General features: G+C 50.5%; 9 protein-coding genes across 9 annotated transcripts; 6 read left to right on the forward strand and 3 right to left on the reverse strand.

The window, feature by feature from the left end:
• Positions 1-118: 118 nt before the first annotated feature.
• ASPBRDRAFT_562022 (uncharacterized protein) lies at positions 119-1,700 on the forward strand. Its single transcript, XM_067627514.1, has 2 exons — positions 119-719; positions 782-1,700. Exons 1-2 carry the CDS (start codon positions 209-211, stop codon positions 1,399-1,401), a joined length of 1,131 nt encoding a protein of 376 aa, XP_067480244.1. The 5' UTR covers positions 119-208; the 3' UTR covers positions 1,402-1,700.
• Positions 1,701-1,713: 13 nt separating this feature from the next.
• ASPBRDRAFT_42774 (FMN-dependent alpha-hydroxy acid dehydrogenase) lies at positions 1,714-3,902 on the reverse strand. The gene is made up of 5 exons (XM_067624868.1): positions 3,732-3,902; positions 3,585-3,643; positions 2,277-3,513; positions 2,149-2,222; positions 1,714-2,079 (listed from the first exon to the last, which is right to left on the reverse strand). Exons 1-5 carry the CDS (start codon positions 3,757-3,759, stop codon positions 1,993-1,995), a joined length of 1,485 nt encoding a protein of 494 aa, XP_067480245.1. The 5' UTR covers positions 3,760-3,902; the 3' UTR covers positions 1,714-1,992.
• Positions 3,903-4,143: 241 nt separating this feature from the next.
• Positions 4,144-5,068, forward strand: ASPBRDRAFT_74854 (uncharacterized protein; the record flags this gene model as incomplete). The annotated part of the gene is made up of 2 exons (XM_067629259.1): positions 4,144-4,581; positions 4,670-5,068. The coding sequence occupies exons 1-2, from the start codon at positions 4,573-4,575 to the stop codon at positions 5,066-5,068; spliced, it is 408 nt and encodes a 135-aa protein (XP_067480246.1). The 5' UTR covers positions 4,144-4,572.
• Positions 5,069-8,870: 3,802 nt separating this feature from the next.
• ASPBRDRAFT_123150 (6-phosphofructo-2-kinase PFK26) lies at positions 8,871-11,363 on the forward strand (the record flags this gene model as incomplete). The annotated part of the gene is made up of 3 exons (XM_067617574.1): positions 8,871-9,145; positions 9,530-9,831; positions 9,985-11,363. 3 exons carry the CDS (start codon positions 8,871-8,873, stop codon positions 11,361-11,363), a joined length of 1,956 nt encoding a protein of 651 aa, XP_067480247.1.
• A 624-nt stretch (positions 11,364-11,987) lies between these two features.
• Positions 11,988-12,754, reverse strand: ASPBRDRAFT_176753 (DsbA family oxidoreductase; the record flags this gene model as incomplete). Its single annotated transcript, XM_067619839.1, has 2 exons — positions 11,988-12,629; positions 12,710-12,754. The coding sequence occupies 2 exons, from the start codon at positions 12,752-12,754 to the stop codon at positions 11,988-11,990; spliced, it is 687 nt and encodes a 228-aa protein (XP_067480248.1).
• Positions 12,755-13,444: 690 nt separating this feature from the next.
• Positions 13,445-14,888, forward strand: ASPBRDRAFT_151691 (uncharacterized protein). The gene is made up of 4 exons (XM_067619331.1): positions 13,445-13,661; positions 13,722-14,279; positions 14,348-14,518; positions 14,573-14,888. Exons 1-4 carry the CDS (start codon positions 13,459-13,461, stop codon positions 14,790-14,792), a joined length of 1,152 nt encoding a protein of 383 aa, XP_067480249.1. The 5' UTR covers positions 13,445-13,458; the 3' UTR covers positions 14,793-14,888.
• A 70-nt stretch (positions 14,889-14,958) lies between these two features.
• Positions 14,959-17,969, reverse strand: ASPBRDRAFT_65269 (SPX domain protein). Its single transcript, XM_067628520.1, has 2 exons — positions 15,461-17,969; positions 14,959-15,391 (listed from the first exon to the last, which is right to left on the reverse strand). The coding sequence occupies exons 1-2, from the start codon at positions 17,708-17,710 to the stop codon at positions 15,257-15,259; spliced, it is 2,385 nt and encodes a 794-aa protein (XP_067480250.1). The 5' UTR covers positions 17,711-17,969; the 3' UTR covers positions 14,959-15,256.
• A 410-nt stretch (positions 17,970-18,379) lies between these two features.
• Positions 18,380-19,772, forward strand: ASPBRDRAFT_123822 (NUDIX hydrolase; the record flags this gene model as incomplete). Its single annotated transcript, XM_067617637.1, has 2 exons — positions 18,380-18,843; positions 18,920-19,772. 2 exons carry the CDS (start codon positions 18,380-18,382, stop codon positions 19,770-19,772), a joined length of 1,317 nt encoding a protein of 438 aa, XP_067480251.1.
• A 268-nt stretch (positions 19,773-20,040) lies between these two features.
• On the forward strand, positions 20,041-21,028 carry ASPBRDRAFT_42783 (uncharacterized protein). Its single transcript, XM_067624871.1, has 4 exons — positions 20,041-20,263; positions 20,338-20,369; positions 20,484-20,565; positions 20,642-21,028. Exons 1-4 carry the CDS (start codon positions 20,168-20,170, stop codon positions 20,666-20,668), a joined length of 237 nt encoding a protein of 78 aa, XP_067480252.1. The 5' UTR covers positions 20,041-20,167; the 3' UTR covers positions 20,669-21,028.
• The last annotated feature ends 342 nt before the right edge of the window (positions 21,029-21,370 follow it).

A 21,370-nucleotide genomic window follows, 5' to 3' on the forward strand; every position in this document is an offset into this window, starting at 1 on the left:
CAACGAGAGTTGACCGAGAAACGGTGCACATTGTCGGGTGATTCAGTGATAGAAATCACCCATTCTAAGAATAGCCACACCCTACGTTGTTCGGTAGTTGTGTCAAACGGCGGGCCCATTTGCACTTCCAACCTCACAGACCGTGCTTCTGATTCCTCCCAGCATCTCATCTCTAGACACTGATCACTGCACTGAACGTGTACCAGTCATGGGTTCATCAAAGAAGAAGAAGCGAGGCCACCCTACATCGGAGCCCTCATCATCCAAGCGTCGCAAGGCCACAGAGACAGCTCCTGAGGCACCTGGCCAGTCTGAGGAAGATCAACCTGAACGGATCACTCCATCCGAAGCTCAACCTCAACCGACCACTCCATCCCAAGCCCAGTCTCTAATATCACGAGGCTCATCAACCACCGACCTGCCATTCAGAAGACGTGACGACCCGGACGATCTCAACCGCTATGGGGACCTTAAGCAGTCCATCATCATGGTCGATGTTGAGCTACCAGATGCTATTAAAAAATACGTTACCAAGATCCTTGGCAGCATGAAAATCCGAGAGGCCGGACAGAGCAAAGTAGAAGACTCGTTCACTGAGCAGATAACCAAAATCAACTGCAGAGATAGCAAGAAACATGAATGGGTGGGAGCCATACATAATGCCATTCTTGGCCTGAAGCTCGAGAACAAAGCTGCGATCACGACTGTGGAAGATCAAGGTACGTGACACATAATCATCAAGACTGTACAATATCAGTACGAGATCTGACATCTTAGAAAGTCTGGCACACAGACATCCAGCCCAAGCTACTGCAGCGTTCCGAATACACATCTAAACCAGATATTTGTGTTGGGCTGTGTAAAACTTACATCCAAGAGATCCTAGACAGCATAATGGATTACACAGCTGCTGAAGACTTCTGGGACAATTTGAAAGAGGAGTATGGAGTCATCGGTGATCCATATGCGGAGTCGCAGTATTTGCGTTTTCCATTCTTCATCTTGGATATTCAGTCCGGCACTGATAGAAGTACTCTGCAGCAGGCCCAGAACCGAGCTGCGGTCAGTGCTGCAGGTGCACTTTGGATGATCCAAATGCTCTCTGCAAATAGGCGTGATACAATCCGAACCAAGTCCAGGAAGAGTATCGATCTTACCACTCTGCCCGTGTTCTCAATTGTTTCGGAGGGCGCAACATTGCAACTCTGGGTTCATTATCAGAAACGAGTGATGGGAGAGAAGTCGAGCAAGACAGAATATTATTCGGCACACTTTGTCTCATGGCATGCAACCAGTGAAGAGGTCCGTTCTGAGATCCTGAAACATGTTTACGCCATTTTGAGATGGGGAATCGGTGAGTATAAGGACAAGGTGGTCGAGGCGCTCAAGTCATTCAAGTGACGGTGACGGCATTGCTTCGGCCATTGATCTTGCTGGCAAGGGCTCGTCCTAGTACAATATTTCCTATTTCTTGGTTGTCGTGTTGCTTTATCTTGTCTAGGAATTGGATTACGCTGTTTTGATATGGCTTAGGAGAATACAACATCTCTCTGTTGGCTAGTTATCGGAACATAGGTATCATTTGTAATTCCTTATCCTGATTGTTTATCGACTACAATGTCTCTCTTTGGTTGATTGACTCTTCTTTCGTTAATCAATACCGGATACTATCCTCGCTTTATGACACAGGAAAAAATAAAATAAATAAATTTGCTTCACTTAGTATTGTTACTAGTCTAGGTCGGCTCTTCTGTCTCCACTTTAAATGTCTATCACTGTTCAGAAACACTGGTAGGTACTGGGCTCGGGATATCATAAACTGTATACGTCATGTAGACACTCATACGAGTGCGTCTGCAGCAGTCGCAATAGTCTTCCTACGGATAGTCTAGTCAAACTTGCAAGTATCTGTTACCATCATGTCTATTTCTTTGCGCAGGCTGCAGAAAATAGAAATGCTACGATATACACCCATTACCAGCGTAGCTCAGCTCATAGTTTGGCACGGTATGTGCCCCGGATGCCTTCTAGCCCTGATGGTCCATCATATATTTGCTGTTCCACAAGGCGAGTGTTGATCTGTGGCACAGTCGGTTAGCGATGGAAAGACTAAAAGGAGAAGGGAAAGACGGCTGAAGTGATACTTACATGCTGGGGTCCTAGATCTTCCACACGCTCAACACCAAGCAACCGCATGCATGTCTTGGTCTCGTCGGACAGAACTAAAGATTATAGTCAGTAGATATCATATTCATGATCCAGATTCATATACGTACTCTGCAGGGTGCGCTTGACACCCTCGACACCGCCGGCTCCTAAGCCCCATAGCGCAGGACGTCCAATACCGACACCCCTTGCGCCCAGACAGAGCGCCTTGACAACATCTGTCCCACGGCGGATACCGCCGTCAACCCATACTTCCAACTTATCGAAGACTTCCGGGCAATATTTCCGGATTTCAAGTAATGTGTGCACGGCTGGGGGAGCCGTGTCGAGAGCACGGCCACCGTGGTTGGAAAGGATGATGCCTTTAACCTGGGGGGCGTGAAGAGATGCAATGTAAGCATCCTCGTGAGTCTGAAGACCCTTGAGGACAATGGGTAGATCGGTTTGCTTAGCCAACCACGGCAGGGTCTCTTTCCATGTGAGCGTTGGGTCTGTGCCGGCGAAAAGCTGACGTCCGACACCTCCGCCTCCGTTGTTGACCTCGCCCGCAGTCTTGTCTGCAGCCTTTGTGGCGCTCGGGACTGGTGCAGATGCGCCCACGGTGTTACCACGCTCGTCGTCCTCTCTCTTTCCAGGCACAGGCGCATCCAGAGTAAGAACAATGAACTTGATCGCCTTAAGCTTGTTTATGCGTGCCAGCATTGCCTCGCTCTTTTTCCGGTCTGTTTGTACATACAATTGCCATCCAAATACTTGGTCTGGCGCGGCGTCCTGAACGATCTGCTCTGGTGTCATCGAGGCGTTGTTGGAAATGATCTGCATGGCCCCGAAGCTGCGACAGGCATCCGCAATGCCAGCTTCACCGGCAGGATGGCCCAGACGGGCCATGGCTGCGGGGGAGACGTAGATGGGCATGCCAATCTTGTTGCCCAGGGCCGTAGTATCCAAGTCACATCGCGTGCAGTCGATGAAGACCCGCGGCCGCAGCAGGATAGATCGATAAACTTCAGTATTGAAGTGTTTCGTGATTTTGTCGTCGGATGCTGAATAGTAGTAGGCCCAGGCCTTCTTGCTCACATTTTTGGTGGCCACTTGCTCGAAATCGTCCATGTTGAGTAGGCTCTCCATTGGAGGCGGGCCTTCCTTCTCCCCCGCATCTGAGGGTGGCTCCGCTTGTACTTTCGGCAGAGTGTCGGCGTTTACCGTTCCCAGGAATGCTTCGGGCTTCAGATTTTCTTCCAGAATGCCCGGAGGGTGAATTGGGTCGTATTCCTCTGTGGCATCTTTTCCTGCCAGCTTAAGAATTATTTTGGCACCACCAGGGTGCTCTGAGAGGAAGTCGGTGACCTGATTGAATTGGAGAGTGTTTAGTTTCGGTTAAACATTAAACAGATGAAAGTATGATCGGGTGAACATACATCGTAGACCTTTCCGTAGAGAATCACCCAGCAACTCTCTGGGGTGTTGTGCTTTGCGACTGGAGAGTTGTCAGTTGGTTTTCACGACTGTGGCTCTATCTTGGGATGACAATTGCGCGCTGTATGGGGTTTCCGGGGTATACTAACCTTCCGCCGCGTCGAATACCTTGCTCATCTTGCTATTATAAAAGATAGTTAGGTCGTAGCAATTGGTCCTAAACAATTGTCGAATGCGACCCACGAGAGGGGAAAGCGATGAGGAGAAGAAGAAGGATAATCAAGAGAGAAAAAGACGGTAGGTGATGAAGTGTTCGGATGCCTCCTCGCATTCAACTAACCCGGCTAAACCCAACCCCATTTACGGCTCGGCCTGAACTCCGACGAGGTGCCAAAGTTGGGGGCGGCGATTGAATTCCGCTCGGTTTGGGAAATGTCGGTCGCCGACGGGGACTGCTTAGAGAAGCATGATCGGCCATTGGTGGACAATCCGGGGGCCCTTGATGTCATGGCTCAAGGGCTGTCTCCAGTTTTCTCTCCGGAAAAGTATCTATGCTCTTGAGCTTCATTTCTTTGATATGTGCAACCCATCTGCAGCTCTAGAATTGACCCAGGAAAGGAAGGAAGTCTTCCACGTAGCAAATGGCTGCTACAGCAGACGATGCAGCTTGACGCCAAGTTGAGCCATCAGGTGCCATGGTCGCGTGCTATTCCTCTTCCAGTGCAGCTAGACCACGTGAAAAGACCAAGGCTGCTTAGCTTGATCCCCTCATCATCCTTCGACTTGCCCACCATCCATCTCGATTTTTTCATGTCGACTTGCCGACTTCGAAGCGGCATATGTCTGGGGGCCTAACTTCAGCCAAACTCGAAGTCATCCAGTCCGCTTCTCATCTCCAAACGGGAACCCAAACGGTTGCCCCTTCGCTCCAGTATCCCGTCGATCGGAGGAATCGAGTCATACCACTCAGATATTACATGACACGTCGTGATGTTCGAGGTGCGTTGGCTGACTGGCAACTTATCACTTAATCTTCCTACAATGATATTTGCATCTATAATGGTGTCTCTGTACTGACTGGCACCAGCGTCGCGCCGCGGACCGTTACCGGCTGCGGATGCACCGTGCCCGCACAGTCGCGCTAACAACGGATGAGATTGTCGAAGTACGGGCAGCGCAGCGGACTTTCGAAGGCGCCTATATTCGTACAGCTTTATCACAGTTCTCTTTCGCCCTGGTGGTATTGAAGATCTTCACCAGCGAGTTCTATAGCACTGGAGCGCTTTTCGCCATCTACGGCACGGGCGTGCTTATTATTGGGCTCTTCCGTCGTCAACAAGGCAACCGGCAATTCTTTTCCGAGATAGGTGAAGATGGCATTCGTCACAAGTTCAGAACTAGTGGAAATGCCGTCGTGGTCTTGACGGCCCTTAGCATTGCCGCCTACGCGACCCTTATCGCGCTGACCGTGAGGCTGGACAAATAGGCGGTCACGCCTCGCCAAGACACTTTAGGCAGTATGCCTACAACCTCACTGCGTACCTGCCAAGTGCCAAGTGTGTGCAGAATGCGACGGGATCATTCCAGCTCCAAGTGCAGTCGAGAGACGTGGCACGCGGGTGTGCCGAGCCGACTTCCCCCAACATCAAGCCATATCGACTCATCGCAAAGTTTCGTGGTCAGACAGGGATAGGCTTGCCATATGAGTAAGACATTTCGTGCCCGGGTATGCGGGGCCTGTGGTTCATGACGAGATGGAGCATTACCACATTCAGCCACCTGAACTGGCGGCCTGTCTAGGATTATCATGTTGTCTATGCTCGTCATTGCCTACAATGCTCTTAGCTCATTATACGGTCGCCTATGTCGCTGCTATGGGAGATAACTATGGGTCTAGTGTCGATTCCGACTTTGATTGTGATGGCACTACTGAGACGATACGTGACGGTCTGAAGCGTGCTCGGAACGGCGTGTCGAATAATCGGATTGACACTGCAGCTCTCCTTGCAACACGCTCTGAAGGGGATTTTTTCTGTTCATTACCTCCTTATATACTCCGTAGTTAATTTATCTCTATACAGATTCAATTACTCATGGTCATATTCATACTTCTATTCACGCCCCCTTCCTAACTTCACCAACCCCCATGTAGCCCTCCAATATATAAGCCACAGTATCCTCCGTCTCCAACACTTAGCCAAGATACCAAATGCATTAAAGAGCTAGTCAATAAGCTTCATTATCGCTGGATAATCTAGATCTTTAACATTCTTGCCTATTGACTTTACTGACGAACGTATTCTTGATTCCTGCTATTTGGCAAGGGCGTCGATCCCTCCAGAATGAGTACTCCTGAAGCGTTAGAGGAAGTAGGTCCCCGAATACGATCAATGCAATATTAAGAAGAATCTCGACGCACCTGCGGTGATTGAGCATACCCAAATAGACAAAGAGGCTGAAAGATAGGGTGCCTAGACAAAGATCAGCCATGATATAGCCACCTAAGACATAATCCTCAACATACAACCTTTCATAAATCAAAGGCCTTTTCGAGGCTATTGCCCGGTATCAAAAGACTTGATACACGACCATACTGCCTATCCTGTTAAGATGACATACAAAGATATTCTGGAATGGATAACGACCTTATGAACAGGCCGAAAGGATTTAAAAAAATTCCTTTCATGATTGATCACACTGCGAAAGCTTGGCCTCGTGCATGCCACCATTACTGGCCCAAACCAAAGCTTTTTAGAAGACGATTGATCCGCCGTCTGAGACACAAAGACGGGGAGGATGTATCTTGGCTGCTTCTAGAATAGCTCTAATGGCACTGGTATGCAACCAACTCAGTGCTGTGGGTGGGCATAGTAAACATACTACTACGGAAGCTGAAGGATATTAATGTTGTGGTCTTCATTTATACTGGTATTTGATTGCCAAATTGGGTAGGTAGTTGTAAGATACACACAGCCTGTCATTTATAAACGCAATATGCTCAAAGATGCCAGATACAAGATACCGAATAATCTGTCGGTATCATATTACTCAATTTACATCCAACTTGCGCATAGAGAGATAACAAGTCACGCTATTAGCGACCTTATACCCTGCAACACGTGGTAGAACCCCCATGGAACCACAGGAGATCGATTGTTATCCGGTGTCGAGAGATACAACTGTCGATGAAGAGTAAGTGGGGTGACATGCAGTAGATGACGAGATAGAAGCTCCGAACGATCCTAGTAAAACGTGGGACAGGTTATGGGGAGCGTGTCTCTCTCAGAAAGGCTTGACATCAAATTCGGCGACTTCAAGTGTCTTGGATGAGGCATACAATCGAGTACCAGACTCAGTAATGCGGACTGCTGCTGGTTTTCCTCTTGCAGTCGGGGATTCTAAAGTTCCCTGGGCTCTATCGCATAGGATAAGAGATACACTGGGAAATGGAGAGGGATTGGTCATAAATCACTGGCATATAGGGAGGGGTCTTGATAGAAAATAAGCTAGATACGACAGCTCACAAGTAGATATGGTATCTACACACGATAAGTGGCTGAAGGCTTAGCCAATCTGTATATTATGTTCCCGCCAACTTGGAAGAGTGTCCTTATTCCTGTTACTTGTATCTATAAATCCACAATAAAAAGCCCTAGGTGCATGTCATACCTGAAGCGAAGAGGTCTTGTGAGGCTTGTAAGGTAGCACTACTGTAGCTGAACTCTTTATACAACGACCTCGTTGAAGTGTAACAAGCAACGATTGAGAATGGCTCTTTGTTTGGGCACCTAGCAGATGCTGATGATTGTCGCTTTGTTTGGCTAGATTCGGACATGGAACTGCATGTCTTGCAGACTTCCAGCTTGGAGCTGGACCATGAGACATGGCCAGATTATGAAATGTATCGAACCACATTTTGGGGAATCTCACGCTAGCGGAGTCGGCAGATACCGCTCGCAACCAAACTTAGAGGGTCAACCTAGAGGTTCTTAGCTGAGATCGAAGATGAGGAAAATGGGCAACCTGGAAAATAATACGAGGCGGGAAACTACAAGACTGGGCAAGCTGCAGCGGAGGTGATCGGATCTTGAACAGTGCAGGATAATAATGTATGTGAAACTTGGAAGGAGTGGTTACTTATCTTGTTAGCAATAAGACATCTGACACCCTTACCTGGGCCAAGCATTCTGGATCTTTTCAGTGGCCATCAATACTATCTACGAGATTAGTGTGGAATTCGAAGGATCCGTATTAATGGTTGTTTTATTTGCTTTTAGCTCTAAGATCGACAGTGCAGAATGACTAGCGGGCTGGTTCAACATTCTACAGCCGTAGTAGAACTGTTAGATATGAACCGGATGTACTGAAGTACCACAGTAGTTTGCTTCTAATCCTGCACTTTTGGTAGTACCAATTCTACATTGCAGGAGCGAGATACCTCTAGCAAGTGCATAGTGGATATGATTTGACATCATGGGTGGCCATGGATGTTGATCAATCCGCGGAAAAGCTCCACCGTTTGTCATGAACGAGTGGGCGGGAAGTGACTTCATCAGCAACCGCAGTGACCCTCTTATATGCCCGGTCGCAGTTGGAATCTCTTTGACCTCCCAAGTCCTCACTCACCAGATGATAAGAATCATCCAACCGAATTAGCCTTTACCACCTCGTGCACCAACCCTGACCTATAGCTTCACCTTACTAGCTCACTCGCCCTGCAATTTTGCCTTCGGAAGACCCGGAAAAGGAGCTTTGCATTGCATGGTACCGCCGCCCTGGAAAAAAGTGTTGCGTGCCGTGACTTGCCCCGTTCTGCGGGATTCTGCCGGCGTCTATTGAACCCAGACGAACGCGGTCGTGCTGTTGCTACCGCGTGGTGGTATAAAATTCACGACCGCGACTGTAGGCCATCTTGAGAAAGTGGACTGCATTCACGGGAAAGAGCGAGCAAAGTGACGAGTGTGTGAGCGGAACCAGTGAATTTGAAGTGACGTTGTTGGGAGACGCGGATTTGACTCATTTCCCGCCCGCCTCACAGCGCGACGACCAACACAACAACTTTCCCCTCACAACATCTTTTTTCTCATCCTTTCTCCAAAGAAAGCACCCCCGCGATCATCGCCTCTGCGAGCCGACTGACTGTAGTTGACCCGGGTTGAGGTCGCTGCCAGCATTAGATCGGAGGTGATTCTCACTGCTGTCATCATCTCATTGGCTCTCTCTCGCCCCGTTGTTCACCCATCGATTCATCTTTGCATTCCGGCTGCATCCCTGCGCCACTCGCGGGGATGTCTCAACACACCGATATTGCACGATCCGCCATCATGACGTGCGCGTCGGCTCCCGATCATCAACGCGCCGGTGCTTCAGGAAAACCAAATGGATCTCACTCGGGACCTGGGAAAGACGCTAATCTTATGCCTCCCCCGAAATCTTTGGTTGGACGAGCGCTAGGCAACGAACTGCATTCCGATTCCCACAAGGGATCGCAGGCCTCCAAGGATGGTGTCGGGTTTGCCCTAACAGACACTCCGATTTCTACCGCACCCTCGTCTCCACCTTTGTATGTTCTCCCCCCATTTCCTTGCTCCTGTTGGTCCGTTTCTTTTTCGTCTGCTGTCTAGATCTGTTTCGAAGCGTCCTGCACTCGAAATCTAGATCGTGAAAGCCCCTTTTCCCTTTTTTTAAAGATTTTTTAGTTTATCATATATTTCCCCCGGAATGATCGACGGCTGTCAACTCGGGTTATATTGTCCCGGCTGATGACCCGATCTTCCCCGCTCATTCCTTCCATACTTCCTTTTCTCCGAGTTCATCCTCTTGGTTCTGGGGTTGGACCATGTGCCTGTCCCCCCTGGTGTCGTCTTCTTATTTGTCGTAGCTGTTTCTGGGACACAACCAGGAACAGAGTTTGTGGCGTTGCAAGCTAACCAGCTATCCACACTAGTACTGCCAATACTACTCCATCCACTCCGGGTCGGGTGCGCGCCACTACCCTTGATATCCCAGGTCTTACCAAATCGAAGGTCTCCCCGGACGGACGTATCGCTCAACGTGATGTGGGATCGAAACTGGTTATTGTCATGGTCGGCCTCCCTGCTCGGGGAAAGAGCTATGTCACCAAGAAGCTGGCACGTTATCTCAACTGGCTCCAGCACGATACGGAAATCTTCAACGTAGGAGAACGTCGTCGTGTGGCCGCCGGAAAGTCTCCAGCTACCGATGGAAGACGCCCCAGTCATAGAGCCAGTACCATTCATAGCGAGCTCGTCGATTCAGTGCGTCGGCTCAGTGTCAGTGTTGGCACCATGAATCAGCCATCGAAGAAGAGTGACCTTGCGGCCGAAGCAGCTGCAAATGCCTCGGAGAGTGCTGTGATGTCGCCTCCTGCTGAACCCGAAGGCAGCCTCCCGCCTCCCGCTATTCCTACCAAGATCTTGGTCAACGGAAAGGAAGAGGACCCTTCCGATAGCACTCTCGTCCCACCAATGAATACGGACATACGCGAGGCATCTCCCGAACCCATCGACCAGTCCGCCAATTTCTTTGACCCTAAGAATCAGCTGGCCGTGAAGCTGAGAGAGCAGGTCGCCTTGGACACGTTGGATGAACTTCTGGATTACATTCTCGATCAGGGCGGCAGTGTCGGCATTCTTGACGCCACCAACAGTACCATGGAGCGCCGCAAAGCGATCGTCGATCATATTCGCAACCGTGCTGGTCCCGAGCTCAACATCTTGTTCCTTGAAAGCAGCTGCGTGGACGCGGAATTGCTGGAAGCTAACATGCGTCTGAAACTGTCCGGCCCCGACTACAAAGATCAGGACCCTGTTAAGGCGCTCGCAGACTTCAAACGACGTGTGGCGCTCTATGAGAAGTCCTATGTTCCCCTTGGCGAGTACGAAGAGAGGCACAACATGGCGTACATCCAGATGATTGATGTTGGGCGCAAAATCGTCTCTCACCAGACCCATGGCTTCCTTTCCTCGCAAGTCGTCTATTATCTGCTCAACTTTAACCTCTCCCCACGTCAAATCTGGATTACCCGACACGGTGAAAGTAAGGATAACCAGCTGGGCCGCATTGGTGGCGACTCTGAACTGAGTGAGAATGGCCATCGCTATGCCAAGGCGCTCAACCGTTTCATCGACCATCAGCGGCAGCAGTGGGAGTTGGTTCAGCGGCAGAAGGAAATGCTGCAGCATTTGCCCCCTCGTGCTGGCGATAGCACGCCTCCCAACCCATCGTACATTCCTCGCGACCGGCCCCGCAACTTCTGTGTCTGGTCGTCGATGATGCAACGTTCCGTGCAAACCGTCGACTACTTTAACGAGGATGAGTATGATGTTAAGCAGATGAAGATGCTTGATGAGCTCTATGCCGGCGAGATGGAGGGAATGACTTATGATGAAATCCGCCAGAAGTTCCCCGAGGAGTACGCGGCGCGTCGGAAGGACAAGCTCTACTACCGCTACCCTGGCCCTGGCGGCGAAGGGTATCTGGATGTGATCAACCGGCTTCGCGCCGTGATCATTGAGGTGGAGCGGACGACCGACCATGTTCTGCTGGTCACTCATCGGTCGGTCGCCCGCGTCCTGCTGGCGTACTTCCGCGGCCTGAAGCGCGATGAGGTTGCTTCTTTGGATGTGCCTCTGGGGATGCTTTATATGCTGGAGCCTAAGCCGTACGGTGTTGAATTCAAGGCGTATCGTTACAATACCGAGACGGACTGGTTCGACTACATTCCCGACTTTAAGTTGCAGCAGACGTCGCAGTACTAGACCGCCTCAAATTACTACTTATCTCCTAGCACCGGTGCAACGGTGAATGGCCGGTCTAGCATGATCACTGAACATCTCTGCTCTCCTCAAAAGATGCCTTCTACGAGCAATGACTCTTGACGACGTTTCTTTCGGCCTTGACTTTTCTTTTCCCTTTTCCTTGGTGTTATGGAGCATTTTGCTGGACTGGTTGCCGGCTGTTGCTTCCCCCAAATCCCTTTCGCATACGTGTATTATCCCGGGAGCTGCCCTGTTGCGTATTCACTGGGTCTTGACTTTTAGCGCGCATTTGCTTGCTCCGGCGCCGGAAGGATGCACTTATCCTCTTTCTGCTTTATCCGGGGATATTCTTGCTCGCATTTGTCGACTCGGGCGTTTGGGGATTTTTCTCTCTGGGGTTGCAAATTTTTCCCCACTGCAAAGACTTATGGTTGTAAATCGGAGGACTTAATGGGCAAAGGATGGCTGTCTTATGAGACTAGACTCCACTACGTTACACTTCTCGCTGCGTGTGTTACATATTTGCTGCCTCCATAGAGCAATGTAATTTGCATGGGATTGACAATACCCGTAGATTAGATCCTCTTTCTATTTACCTACCTATATAAGATCGTAAACCACCTATTAAGAACTCTTCCTCACCTGCTCAAACACCTCCAAAAAGGTCTCTGGCTCATCCGCTCCCTCCACAGCATACTGCCCCTGAATCATATAATACGGCACCCCCGTCACCAACTGACGCCTCGCCTTCTCGGCCTCCAAATCGACCTCCTTCCCACCTTCCTCCCCAGCCAACAACCTCTCGACCTCACTTCTTTCCAACCCAGCCCCAACCCCGGCCTGCACCAACACCTCCCGCTCCGTCACATTTTTTTCCTCTTCAAAATACGCCCGGAATAACTCCTCCGCCACCCTCGTCTGCAATCCCCCGATCACACTGTCTTTTCCTCCCTCTGTAGTATTCTTCTCCTTCTGCCCAGCATACCACATCAACCGATGCGAATCCCGCGTATTCCCCGTCCTCCCGCCAAAGCTGAACTTGATCCCTTCGCTCTGGCCCACGGCACCGAGTCGATCGAAGATGGCAACCGCGCGGTCCGCGCCAAACTTCGACTTGTAGTATTCGGTCTTGTCGAGACCGGGGAAACTGGGCGAGTTCGGGTTCAGGTAGAAGGCGTGCCAGGTTAGGGTGAATGTGTCGGCCGGGTGGGTGGTTTTGTGCGTGGTTATGGCTCGTATGAGACGGCGGAAACCGACGTAGCACCACTGTTTATTTTCGAAATATGTTAGTACTTGATGTTTCTGTCTGTGGGATGGGCCGGGAGTGATGGGTTGGGGGGAAGTACCGGGCAGACGGTGTCGGAGATGATTTGGATGTTGAAGTTGGTCATTATGTATATTAGTCCACTCTGTGTTTTTAGTCGTTACAGGGTGTATGTATGATGAGGTTGAATGTAGGAAAGGAGAGTTCTAGATGCAGTTGTATACTATGGTCTGTTGGATGGGATATTCGCACTGGATTTGTCAGCAGATTAGCAAATTGTGGGGAGATTCAACCACATGGATTGCGATGGAAACAGTCATTGGTGATCTTCTTGTAGAGCCGAGTTCCGGTCCATCTATTAGCAAAACGAATTGGAGCTGATCTTCATCTGACCAGTTGAGAAGATCGCGTGGAGCAGTAGAGTCAGTTCTGATGCTGCGGCTGATCCTCCTCTTTTTCCATCCCCGCATGACATCATCTCACTGGTTTGGCGGAATCCACCAAAGATGGATGACAGACCAAAGTATATCTTTTTGTAGGGGTCCAATGGGTGGAGATTCCTTCAATGGAGAAGTTAACCTAGAGTTAATTAACAATATATCATGTATCACATTCTCAGTATCTGTTACAGTCCCACTTTCGCGCAGATAGCTTGCATAGCCCAATCCAACTGCTCTTATCAGCTGACTCTTTTCTCCGATTTCCCTGTTTTACGACATATCCTCTCACTTAACCAAAGGGTATCTATTAACTAGTACTCTTCCTTTCGCCTCACGCACTCCTCCAGAATCCAGGAACCAGAGCCAGTCTCGCATTTGCTGCCTCCTCCCCATGATCATTTCGTTCCTCCTCCGCTGCCATGACTCCATCTGGGCCTTTCTCCATGCCATCATCCTCAATATCCCTCCCTCTCGGCTGTATATCTTCCCTTCCATGGCTGGTACAGTCTGGTTCCTGACTCTGGCGTCCCTGCTTCTGACATGGCTGGCTCGTGGAATGCCCGTCTACCCGGGTCAAAGTAATCCAGATGTCGCGTGGGTGTTTTCTTATCTATCTCAATGACAATTCAAAACGGTTGTTAATGCAAGAAACAGCTTCATCTCCGACATTGCCTCCTTCGAATTGAAACCCCTCTTCCTCATAGGTGCTTCCATGACAGCCGTGGGGTTCCTCTTCACGGTAGCTGCTGTGCACGTCATGCGCTACGAGCCCGGTTTCGCCTTGGTTAAATGCCCAGTTATCTCCGAAGACACCGCCAGCGAGCAGGGACAAAATAATAATGCCTACGGCGAATCTAGCGAAAATAATCAACAAAATGCTCATAATCACATAACCGGAGGTGGAGATGGTGAAGACGAAGACGACGAAGACCAAGAAACCACCCGCACCCTCAAAGTCATCTCCCTACTATCAATCCTGGCAGCCGGAACAGCCAGTACAGCGCTCATTCTCCTCGGAGTCATGGATACATTCCGATACAAAGTCGCCCATCATATCTTCCTCCGCATCTGCTTCGGATGCTTGGCTATACAGTCGGCTGGCACTGCGATTGTCTACTCAACCGAGGTCTTGAGTTTTGTGTCGTATCTATACCATTGGGGGGTATGGGGTAACGAATGGGGGAGAAAGAGAAGCACCCGAGTTAGAGTGTTGTATGTGCATTATCCCCTTTCACCCATATATCACACATCGTTCTAAACATGCTGGAACTGCCAACTAGTGCATCCCTCTCCACCATCCTCATCCTAATACAACTCTTCCTCGGCGTGGCTTTCATCTCCCTCACCATTCCTGAAGACGTAAACGACTATCGAACAGCTGGTATTCTCGAGTGGATCATTGCATTCCTAGGGACGATTTATCTCTGGCTGTTCTGTGGGTTTTTTGATCGGTAGGCACCCATAACCATTCCCTATAGCTATTGTTCTTGTTACTAAATAACCAGTAGAACCACCTTCGAAGGCTACGTCCCCAGCATTCTATACAATACAAACCCCCATGTCAAATTCCTCGGCCGCCCCGCAGTAGCAGGGGTAGGAGTAGCTGAAGCTGAAGCTGAAGCTGAGTCTTCGTACACCGCTGCTGGTGATACTTTGGATGTGGATCCTGAGCGGGCGCCGTTGCTCCCTCAGTCTCAAGCTGGGCTTGGGACGAGATATACGTGATGATGTTCATGACAATTATGCCTTATATATGATATACTATGATGTGATTCTCAAAGCGTTTGGTTCGTGCATATACTACTATGTATATATCTTCCATGTTTAACTAGCATATACTATACGACCTTTATGGACTTAGGTAACTCATTGATCAATGATGGAATTGAGGCTATGATGACTACGATACAGGGAAAATGATGTACAGCCCAGAGACTAGTTGATAAACAAAATGTCCACTTTTCATTCTACCGATACTCGCTCATGTCGATGTGACAAAACCTCACTAAGAAAAAAGAATAACATGCTAACGATACGTACATTGACGATACACCACCACCCGTATTTACCTCAAGTAAAGGGGTTGTGCGCCAGCAGTCTCATACATTCTATGCACTTTACAGAAATTGCGGCTGGCTACATTCTGGCGCCACGTATCGCCTTCAGAATTGGAAAGAAAGAGAATCGTCTCATAGCGATTGACCACCTTGGTTCACAAGTTGCCACATGTTGGCCTTGTTGAGGAACGCAGTCGAGTTCAGCCCAGGAAGGGGCTCCATAACCGGTGGTTCACGGTTTCGGAGCTTCTCCATGGTAGAGTTGTACTGATGTCAAGGGTTAGTTTAGACTGTTCAGGAGAGAGAGAAAAAGGGTCCAGGAATAAGAGAGCCTACCTTAAAGGCAAAGTTCAAGACCAAGGCAACGGCCAGCCCTACGCAAACCACAATCGGACCAAACATGTTGTCCAGGTCCTTTCCGCTCCGTTGGCGGATCAGACGGGCACGCTTCTCGTGCATGTACCATCCCCAGGCGGCGGCGAAGATGGCGAAGCAGGTGTAGACAATGGATAGAGCGCGAGCAATGTCGTTGTGCTTGCCCGCTGCGTTGTACAAACCCAGAGATAGCGAAGAAAGGAGGATGCTAACGTGGAGCCACTTGATGAAAGTACGCTGGTTGGCGAGCCAGACTTTGGTCTCGACACGGACCGGGCCCGAGTCCTTGATCCATGTGCCGGGCTCCCGGACACCAGGGGGTAGGACTACGTTGTCTGCAGGTGCGCGGTTCTGACGGGAGATAGCAAAGGAGGGGAAGAGAGAGGCCAGGCGCTTCAAGGTGACCGGCTGTTCTGCCTCTGCAGCGGACTGCTGGGCGGGCTCCTGACGCTCAGGGGTCTGTTGTGACATTGTCGGGGCAGACGGACGAGGGATCGGCTGTACAATCTGGGAGGATTGACGGCGACGTGATGACTCTGTTTCAGTAAACATCTGAACGGGGGACCCGACAATGTGTCGGGTTGACGGTGTCTTGCCTCCCAAGAAGCTTCCAACAGCCATATCGTCTTCAGCACGCTTCGCCAGTCGCTCCTGTTCTTCGTGGAAGGCCGTCTCAGGATCCCGCCTGATGTCGCTTTCCAACTCACCGAGCCAGAAGGGGAAGCTATTGACATAGTCTTCGAACAACTGGGCAACGCCATGGACGAACTTGGAGAACCGCGGGGCTTCCTTCACGAGATGGGACACCATCAGGTCCTTGACCCATTCGGCGCTACGTGTCACATCCCCTCTAATCTTGATCTCCAGCAGAGCATGAGGGAAGCGAGCGATTTCGCCGGTTCTGATGGACTGGAAGGGATATTCCATGCCAGCATCATCAATGTCGCTCCGATGCCATTCATGTGCCTCACGGCACGGGCGCAGCTCGTCCAGCGAGTCTTCTCGGATAAGAGCTAAGTTGGTATCCAGGGAAATACGGATCCGATCATCTCCAGGAATCTGGAAGGCAGTGCGGGTGTAGTTGGCGCGGAGCATAGGCTGCAGATTATGCTCCTTGATGAAGGATTGCAGCTCATCGACATCCTTCTTGAAGGCCTCCGCTTGCTCTGAGTCGCCATTGCCCATGTTCTCCATGCGGTGCACCTTCTTGTCGAAGCGGTACTCTCCGTCCAGGAACTCCTTGACGTGCTTCTGCTTGAGCTGTACCTTGACCTCTCGGCTGCGATCATCATCTGTGACCACCTTCTTCTCCAGGAAGATGGCGGGCTTATCCCGCAGGTTGCCAGTCCAGCGCAGCCGCAGCGAGCCCGCTTCAGGGGCACGAGCCACCTTCTGGGTGTAGAGGTCGAATTGCGGGTTGTCGAAGTAGAGGGAGGTAATCGTGGGGTCATCGGGCACGGTGTTGAGATCCCTAGAAGTACCCGGGTTGTAGATGAGGACGGGCAGTTGTCGGAGGATGTAGGTCTTCACCTCCAGAATGTTGTCTGCATGAACCCAGAACTTGAATGAGGAGTAGACATCCTGGCCGACACGAGGCTCGGCAGGGTCCTTGGCTTCGATCACACCTTGGCTGAGGATCTCGCGAGCGAAGGAGTACATCACGGACAGCCGACGGACCAGAGGGGAATAATCCTCCGAATTGAAGGGCAGTTGCGAGAGACGCACTTGGAGCAGAGGCTTGACACGGTAGCGGGTACCACGCTTGCGATCATGCTTCTTTGCAGCTTTGAGGAAGCCGGTGAAGTTGATACGACTGTACTTCTCGAGCTCTGTTACCTCCTTGGTGATATTGTCCAATTCCTGCAGGACATCAGAGGCCACCCGTTTCTTCTCCTCTTCATCCACCACGGTAGGGGCATCCTCCTCGAGCGAGGCCGTCAACGGGCGCAAGCGGGTCTCGCAGGTAGTGGTACGCTCTCGCAACTGCTGAAGGGTTTCCATCTGAAAAGCATTGACCTTATCAAGCTGGACATTGATGAGCTCTTGGACGAAGGCTTCCTCGTCCTGCTCGGTCCATGGGTTGCTCTCGGAGTCACTGCCATCACCAGTGACATCATGCTCTCGAAGCAAGACCTTCAGTTTATTGTAGTCGATGTACTTGCCCGCCCAGGGGGCATAGACGGAGTTGCGAAGAGTCTTGCCGAAACGCATGGCTGTGATGGGTAAGTACGCACGCGACAGTCCAGAGAGGGAGAGATGGACGAGAGACTAAGATAAGTAAGGAATGCCGTCCTAGCGGAGACAATTCCGGGAACAACGGAGGGCGATCGATGCAAGGGGAGATAAGCAGCTAGCTATATGCACCTTTTTCTTGCTATCGGGAGAGAAAAATAAAATTTTCATGAAGAAAGAGGAGAAAGGGAAAAGGAAAAGAAAAAAGTGGCGAGCGTTTCAAGCAGCAGCAGCATCATGACTAGCAGATACTACTAGATAGAGACTACTTTAGCAGCTTCAAGCCAGAAGGACTGCCATCGCCGCATCCTCGCACGTGCTCCCGTCATCCCTGCTCTATTTGGTCTAGCGTACTGGTCTATCTAAACCTGACATTTTGATTGGCTAATTTTCATGGACCTAACCCCGGCCAGTTGGAAGCTAGTATTATGCTGTATTGTGGTATGCGTTATATCATTACCATACAGACCTCGGCTCCATCGCCAATCTCCGGCCCGTCTTTTGCCTGCTGATAGATAGTTGATGTTATTCACATTCCGCTGTCGCTGCAGCCCATAGGTTCAACAATTGACAATCCCGTGTTAAATATCAAATTCTCTAGGCGTCTGGCTTTAATGCTCCTGGATAGTGGATCCACCTTCGATACCAATGTCCGCTTCGTTGCCCCCGTCTCTCCATGACGTCCTGTCAGACTTACACCAACGTCCATACCCCCATGTCCCCAACCCGCCTTCGTGTAAGAAACGAGCCTCTGTCGCCTTGATCCTCCGTGTCCGTCCCACATATAACCACTGGCCTGACTCCTCGTCTCTCTCGCCCCCGGATGTTGCTGCCTCTGTCCCGCAACGACTGCAGACGTTCTTCTCGCAGGATTGGGTCCAGAATGGAGAACCAGAAGCTCTCTTTATCAAGCGAGCGTCGCGCGTAGGCGATCGCTGGACTGGTCATGTCGCTCTACCAGGAGGAAAGCGGGACCCAGAAGATGTCGACGATAAAGCGGCCGCGATTCGAGAAGCTGTGGAAGAGATCGGACTGGACTTGACAAAGAGTGACTGTATCCATGTGGCGAATTTACCAGAGAGGGTAGTGACTTCAAGTTGGGGAACAGTGCCGTGCGTGTCTTTCCAAGTCTTCTTTGGTCCCTTAAAGCAGAGCATAGCACTGACTATATTTATATATCCTCCCCAGGCTGATGGTCCTATGTCCTTACGTTTTCTTGTTAACGTCCAGTGACTCTCCCACCCTCCGATTGCAGCCTACGGAAGTCGCTTCGACCCATTGGGTACCCCTCAGAGCCTTGCTCTCCTCATCCCTCAGAACGGTGGAACACGTGGACATGACTCAGCGATTGGCAAATATGGGTGGGCTTCTTGCGCGCCTTGCATATCGCTCCATGATGGGTTACATGCAATTTTCTGCCATCCGGCTGGCCCCAACCGAAAGCCTACAGTGTAACTCGACCCCAGGTTATATTCCAGAAGGCGATCAGCCACCCTCATCTCTGATTCAACGATGGAAATCCTGGTGTCTGGGCAGCCAGACGCACTCCAACAAACAAGACCAGCCACTCCTTCTTTGGGGCTTGACCCTGGGTATCCTGGCTGATTTTCTAGATATGCTTCCACCTCATACAGCTGTACAGTTATGGAAATATCCGAATTTCACAGCACTAGATTTGCGATTCCTCATAAACGTTCTGACATATCGTCTGCGCAAGCACAACCGAAGTCAGGTCCGGTCGGGAGCCAGGCCCAGCAACACGGCCGTGGATAGCCAGACCGCTGCCCTGCCAGTCACGAAGACTACAACCACCAATGGGGATGCAGAACACAACCAAGTCGGCATTGGAGGGTTGGGAGTAGGCAGATATTTTGGGTCATCTGATACAGACCCTACCGGCAGTGCATATGCAGTGGGTATCATGCTCCGGGGCTACTATGAACGAGTGCGGATTGCCATCTACATCATCGTGGCCTGGAGGATCGCACTGGGCTCTACAGCCGCCATCTATGCATGGAAGCTGCTACGTCGGCTAAAGTAGATATTGAATGTGTCTATACTTGACATCATATAGATTCTTATGTGAATAACAATGTTAATCATAATACGCCTTCTTTGTCCCATTATATCCCTCTCGTGCGGCAAATGATGCCCGGCTCGTAATTTAGATAAAGAAGTGGTTGGTTTGGAATCGGCGTACGGTACGGCTTAGTTCGCGACCGGGGTAAATTACACGGAGAGGGCAAGCGGTAAGGAAAAAGCAGCTAAGCTTAGGAGCTTGAGTCGAGATCAACTTCTAGTCTAATTACTTAGTAGTAGTCATGGTTATTGTTCCCATTATCTATCCCTTGTGATCCACTTCACCTACCCTCAGCACCACCGCCTCAACGGTCAACCCTCGGTGCTGCCGGCTCTTCAATTGCGCCAGGAGCTATCATGGCAGCTACGCAAAAGCTATACCCCCGTGCGACCGTCAAACGCGTCGTCAAGGCACACTCCAACCGCAACTTGAGCAAGAATGCCGATATCCTGGTAAGCCGCGACCCTGATCCCTTGACGTTATCACTGCCTGCTTGAAAACTGACGTGCTCGTCTTTACTGTCTAGATCTTCCTGGATTACATGCTGTTCATGCAAGAGTGAGTTGACGTCATTGTTTACGGGTTGCGATCACACTGGCATTCTGTACTTGCGGGGGGATTGTTTGGGCGGAGAACATGAAGCTGATTGCTGACGCCTGCTTGTATTTGCAGACTGATGCGGGAATCCTCAATCCAATCGCGAAAAGCGGGCGAGAAGAACATTTCCCCCAACAGTGTTCGGAAGGTGACTGAGGTATGTTTGCTTTGTTGGATTCCCAAAGGATAGCCTGTTATGATCTAGGCTGACTATGAATCTCCCGACGGTTTAGAGAACCCTTCGAAAGTTTAAAGGATAAGCTTGTGCACTGTGTGCGGTTTGGCGTTCATTCCCGGGCTCCTGGAGAGTGTATACGATGTCGCGATGGCCTTGTAGTGAGGGGGCTATACTATAACCATATGGCGTTGGACTTGGGAAGGGGACTGTCGTAGGGGTCTTGATTTTTGCTCTGAGTTTCTTCTCTTTTGCTTTTCGCTGGCCATGCTTATTGTACGGGACAATGACTGATGGAACTGGGTCAGACGATGATGGGAGCGGTGCGCGGCGTTAATCAGGAGTTGTTTGTGATGATACCCAACGATCATGGTGATCTAAAGCAGCAGGGATTCCCCCTGTCAAAATCGAACCTGTAATGCGTCCGAGACGCTCCTCCAACCACAGTTCCTTTTGTAGACCATTGAGTTCACAATAAGCTGCGCGACCGTCCGAGCGTCGTTTTGGGGGCAAAAGTTGTTGGGCTGGCGGCGAACAGCACGCGACAAAGCAAAGGCGGCGCTGCGGTTCGGAAGCCTTCCACCCGCATCTTCGTCTCGCTCTCTCACTTCTGCCGCCTTTGCTTCCTTTCCTCTTCTCTCTTTCTCTCTTCCTCAGTCACTTCCCCCAAATCTGCGCAAATACCCTCGTCCCTCTTCTCCTTCCCTCTCAATTCTTACATTATTCTTTTTCTTTGCCCTACTCTCCCCTTCTCTACCGAGCAACTAGGCTCCCTCCCAGCGTCCAA

This window comes from Aspergillus brasiliensis (assembly GCF_001889945.1).
Source record: "Aspergillus brasiliensis CBS 101740 unplaced genomic scaffold ASPBRscaffold_5, whole genome shotgun sequence".
Lineage (NCBI taxonomy): Eukaryota > Fungi > Ascomycota > Eurotiomycetes > Eurotiales > Aspergillaceae > Aspergillus > Aspergillus brasiliensis.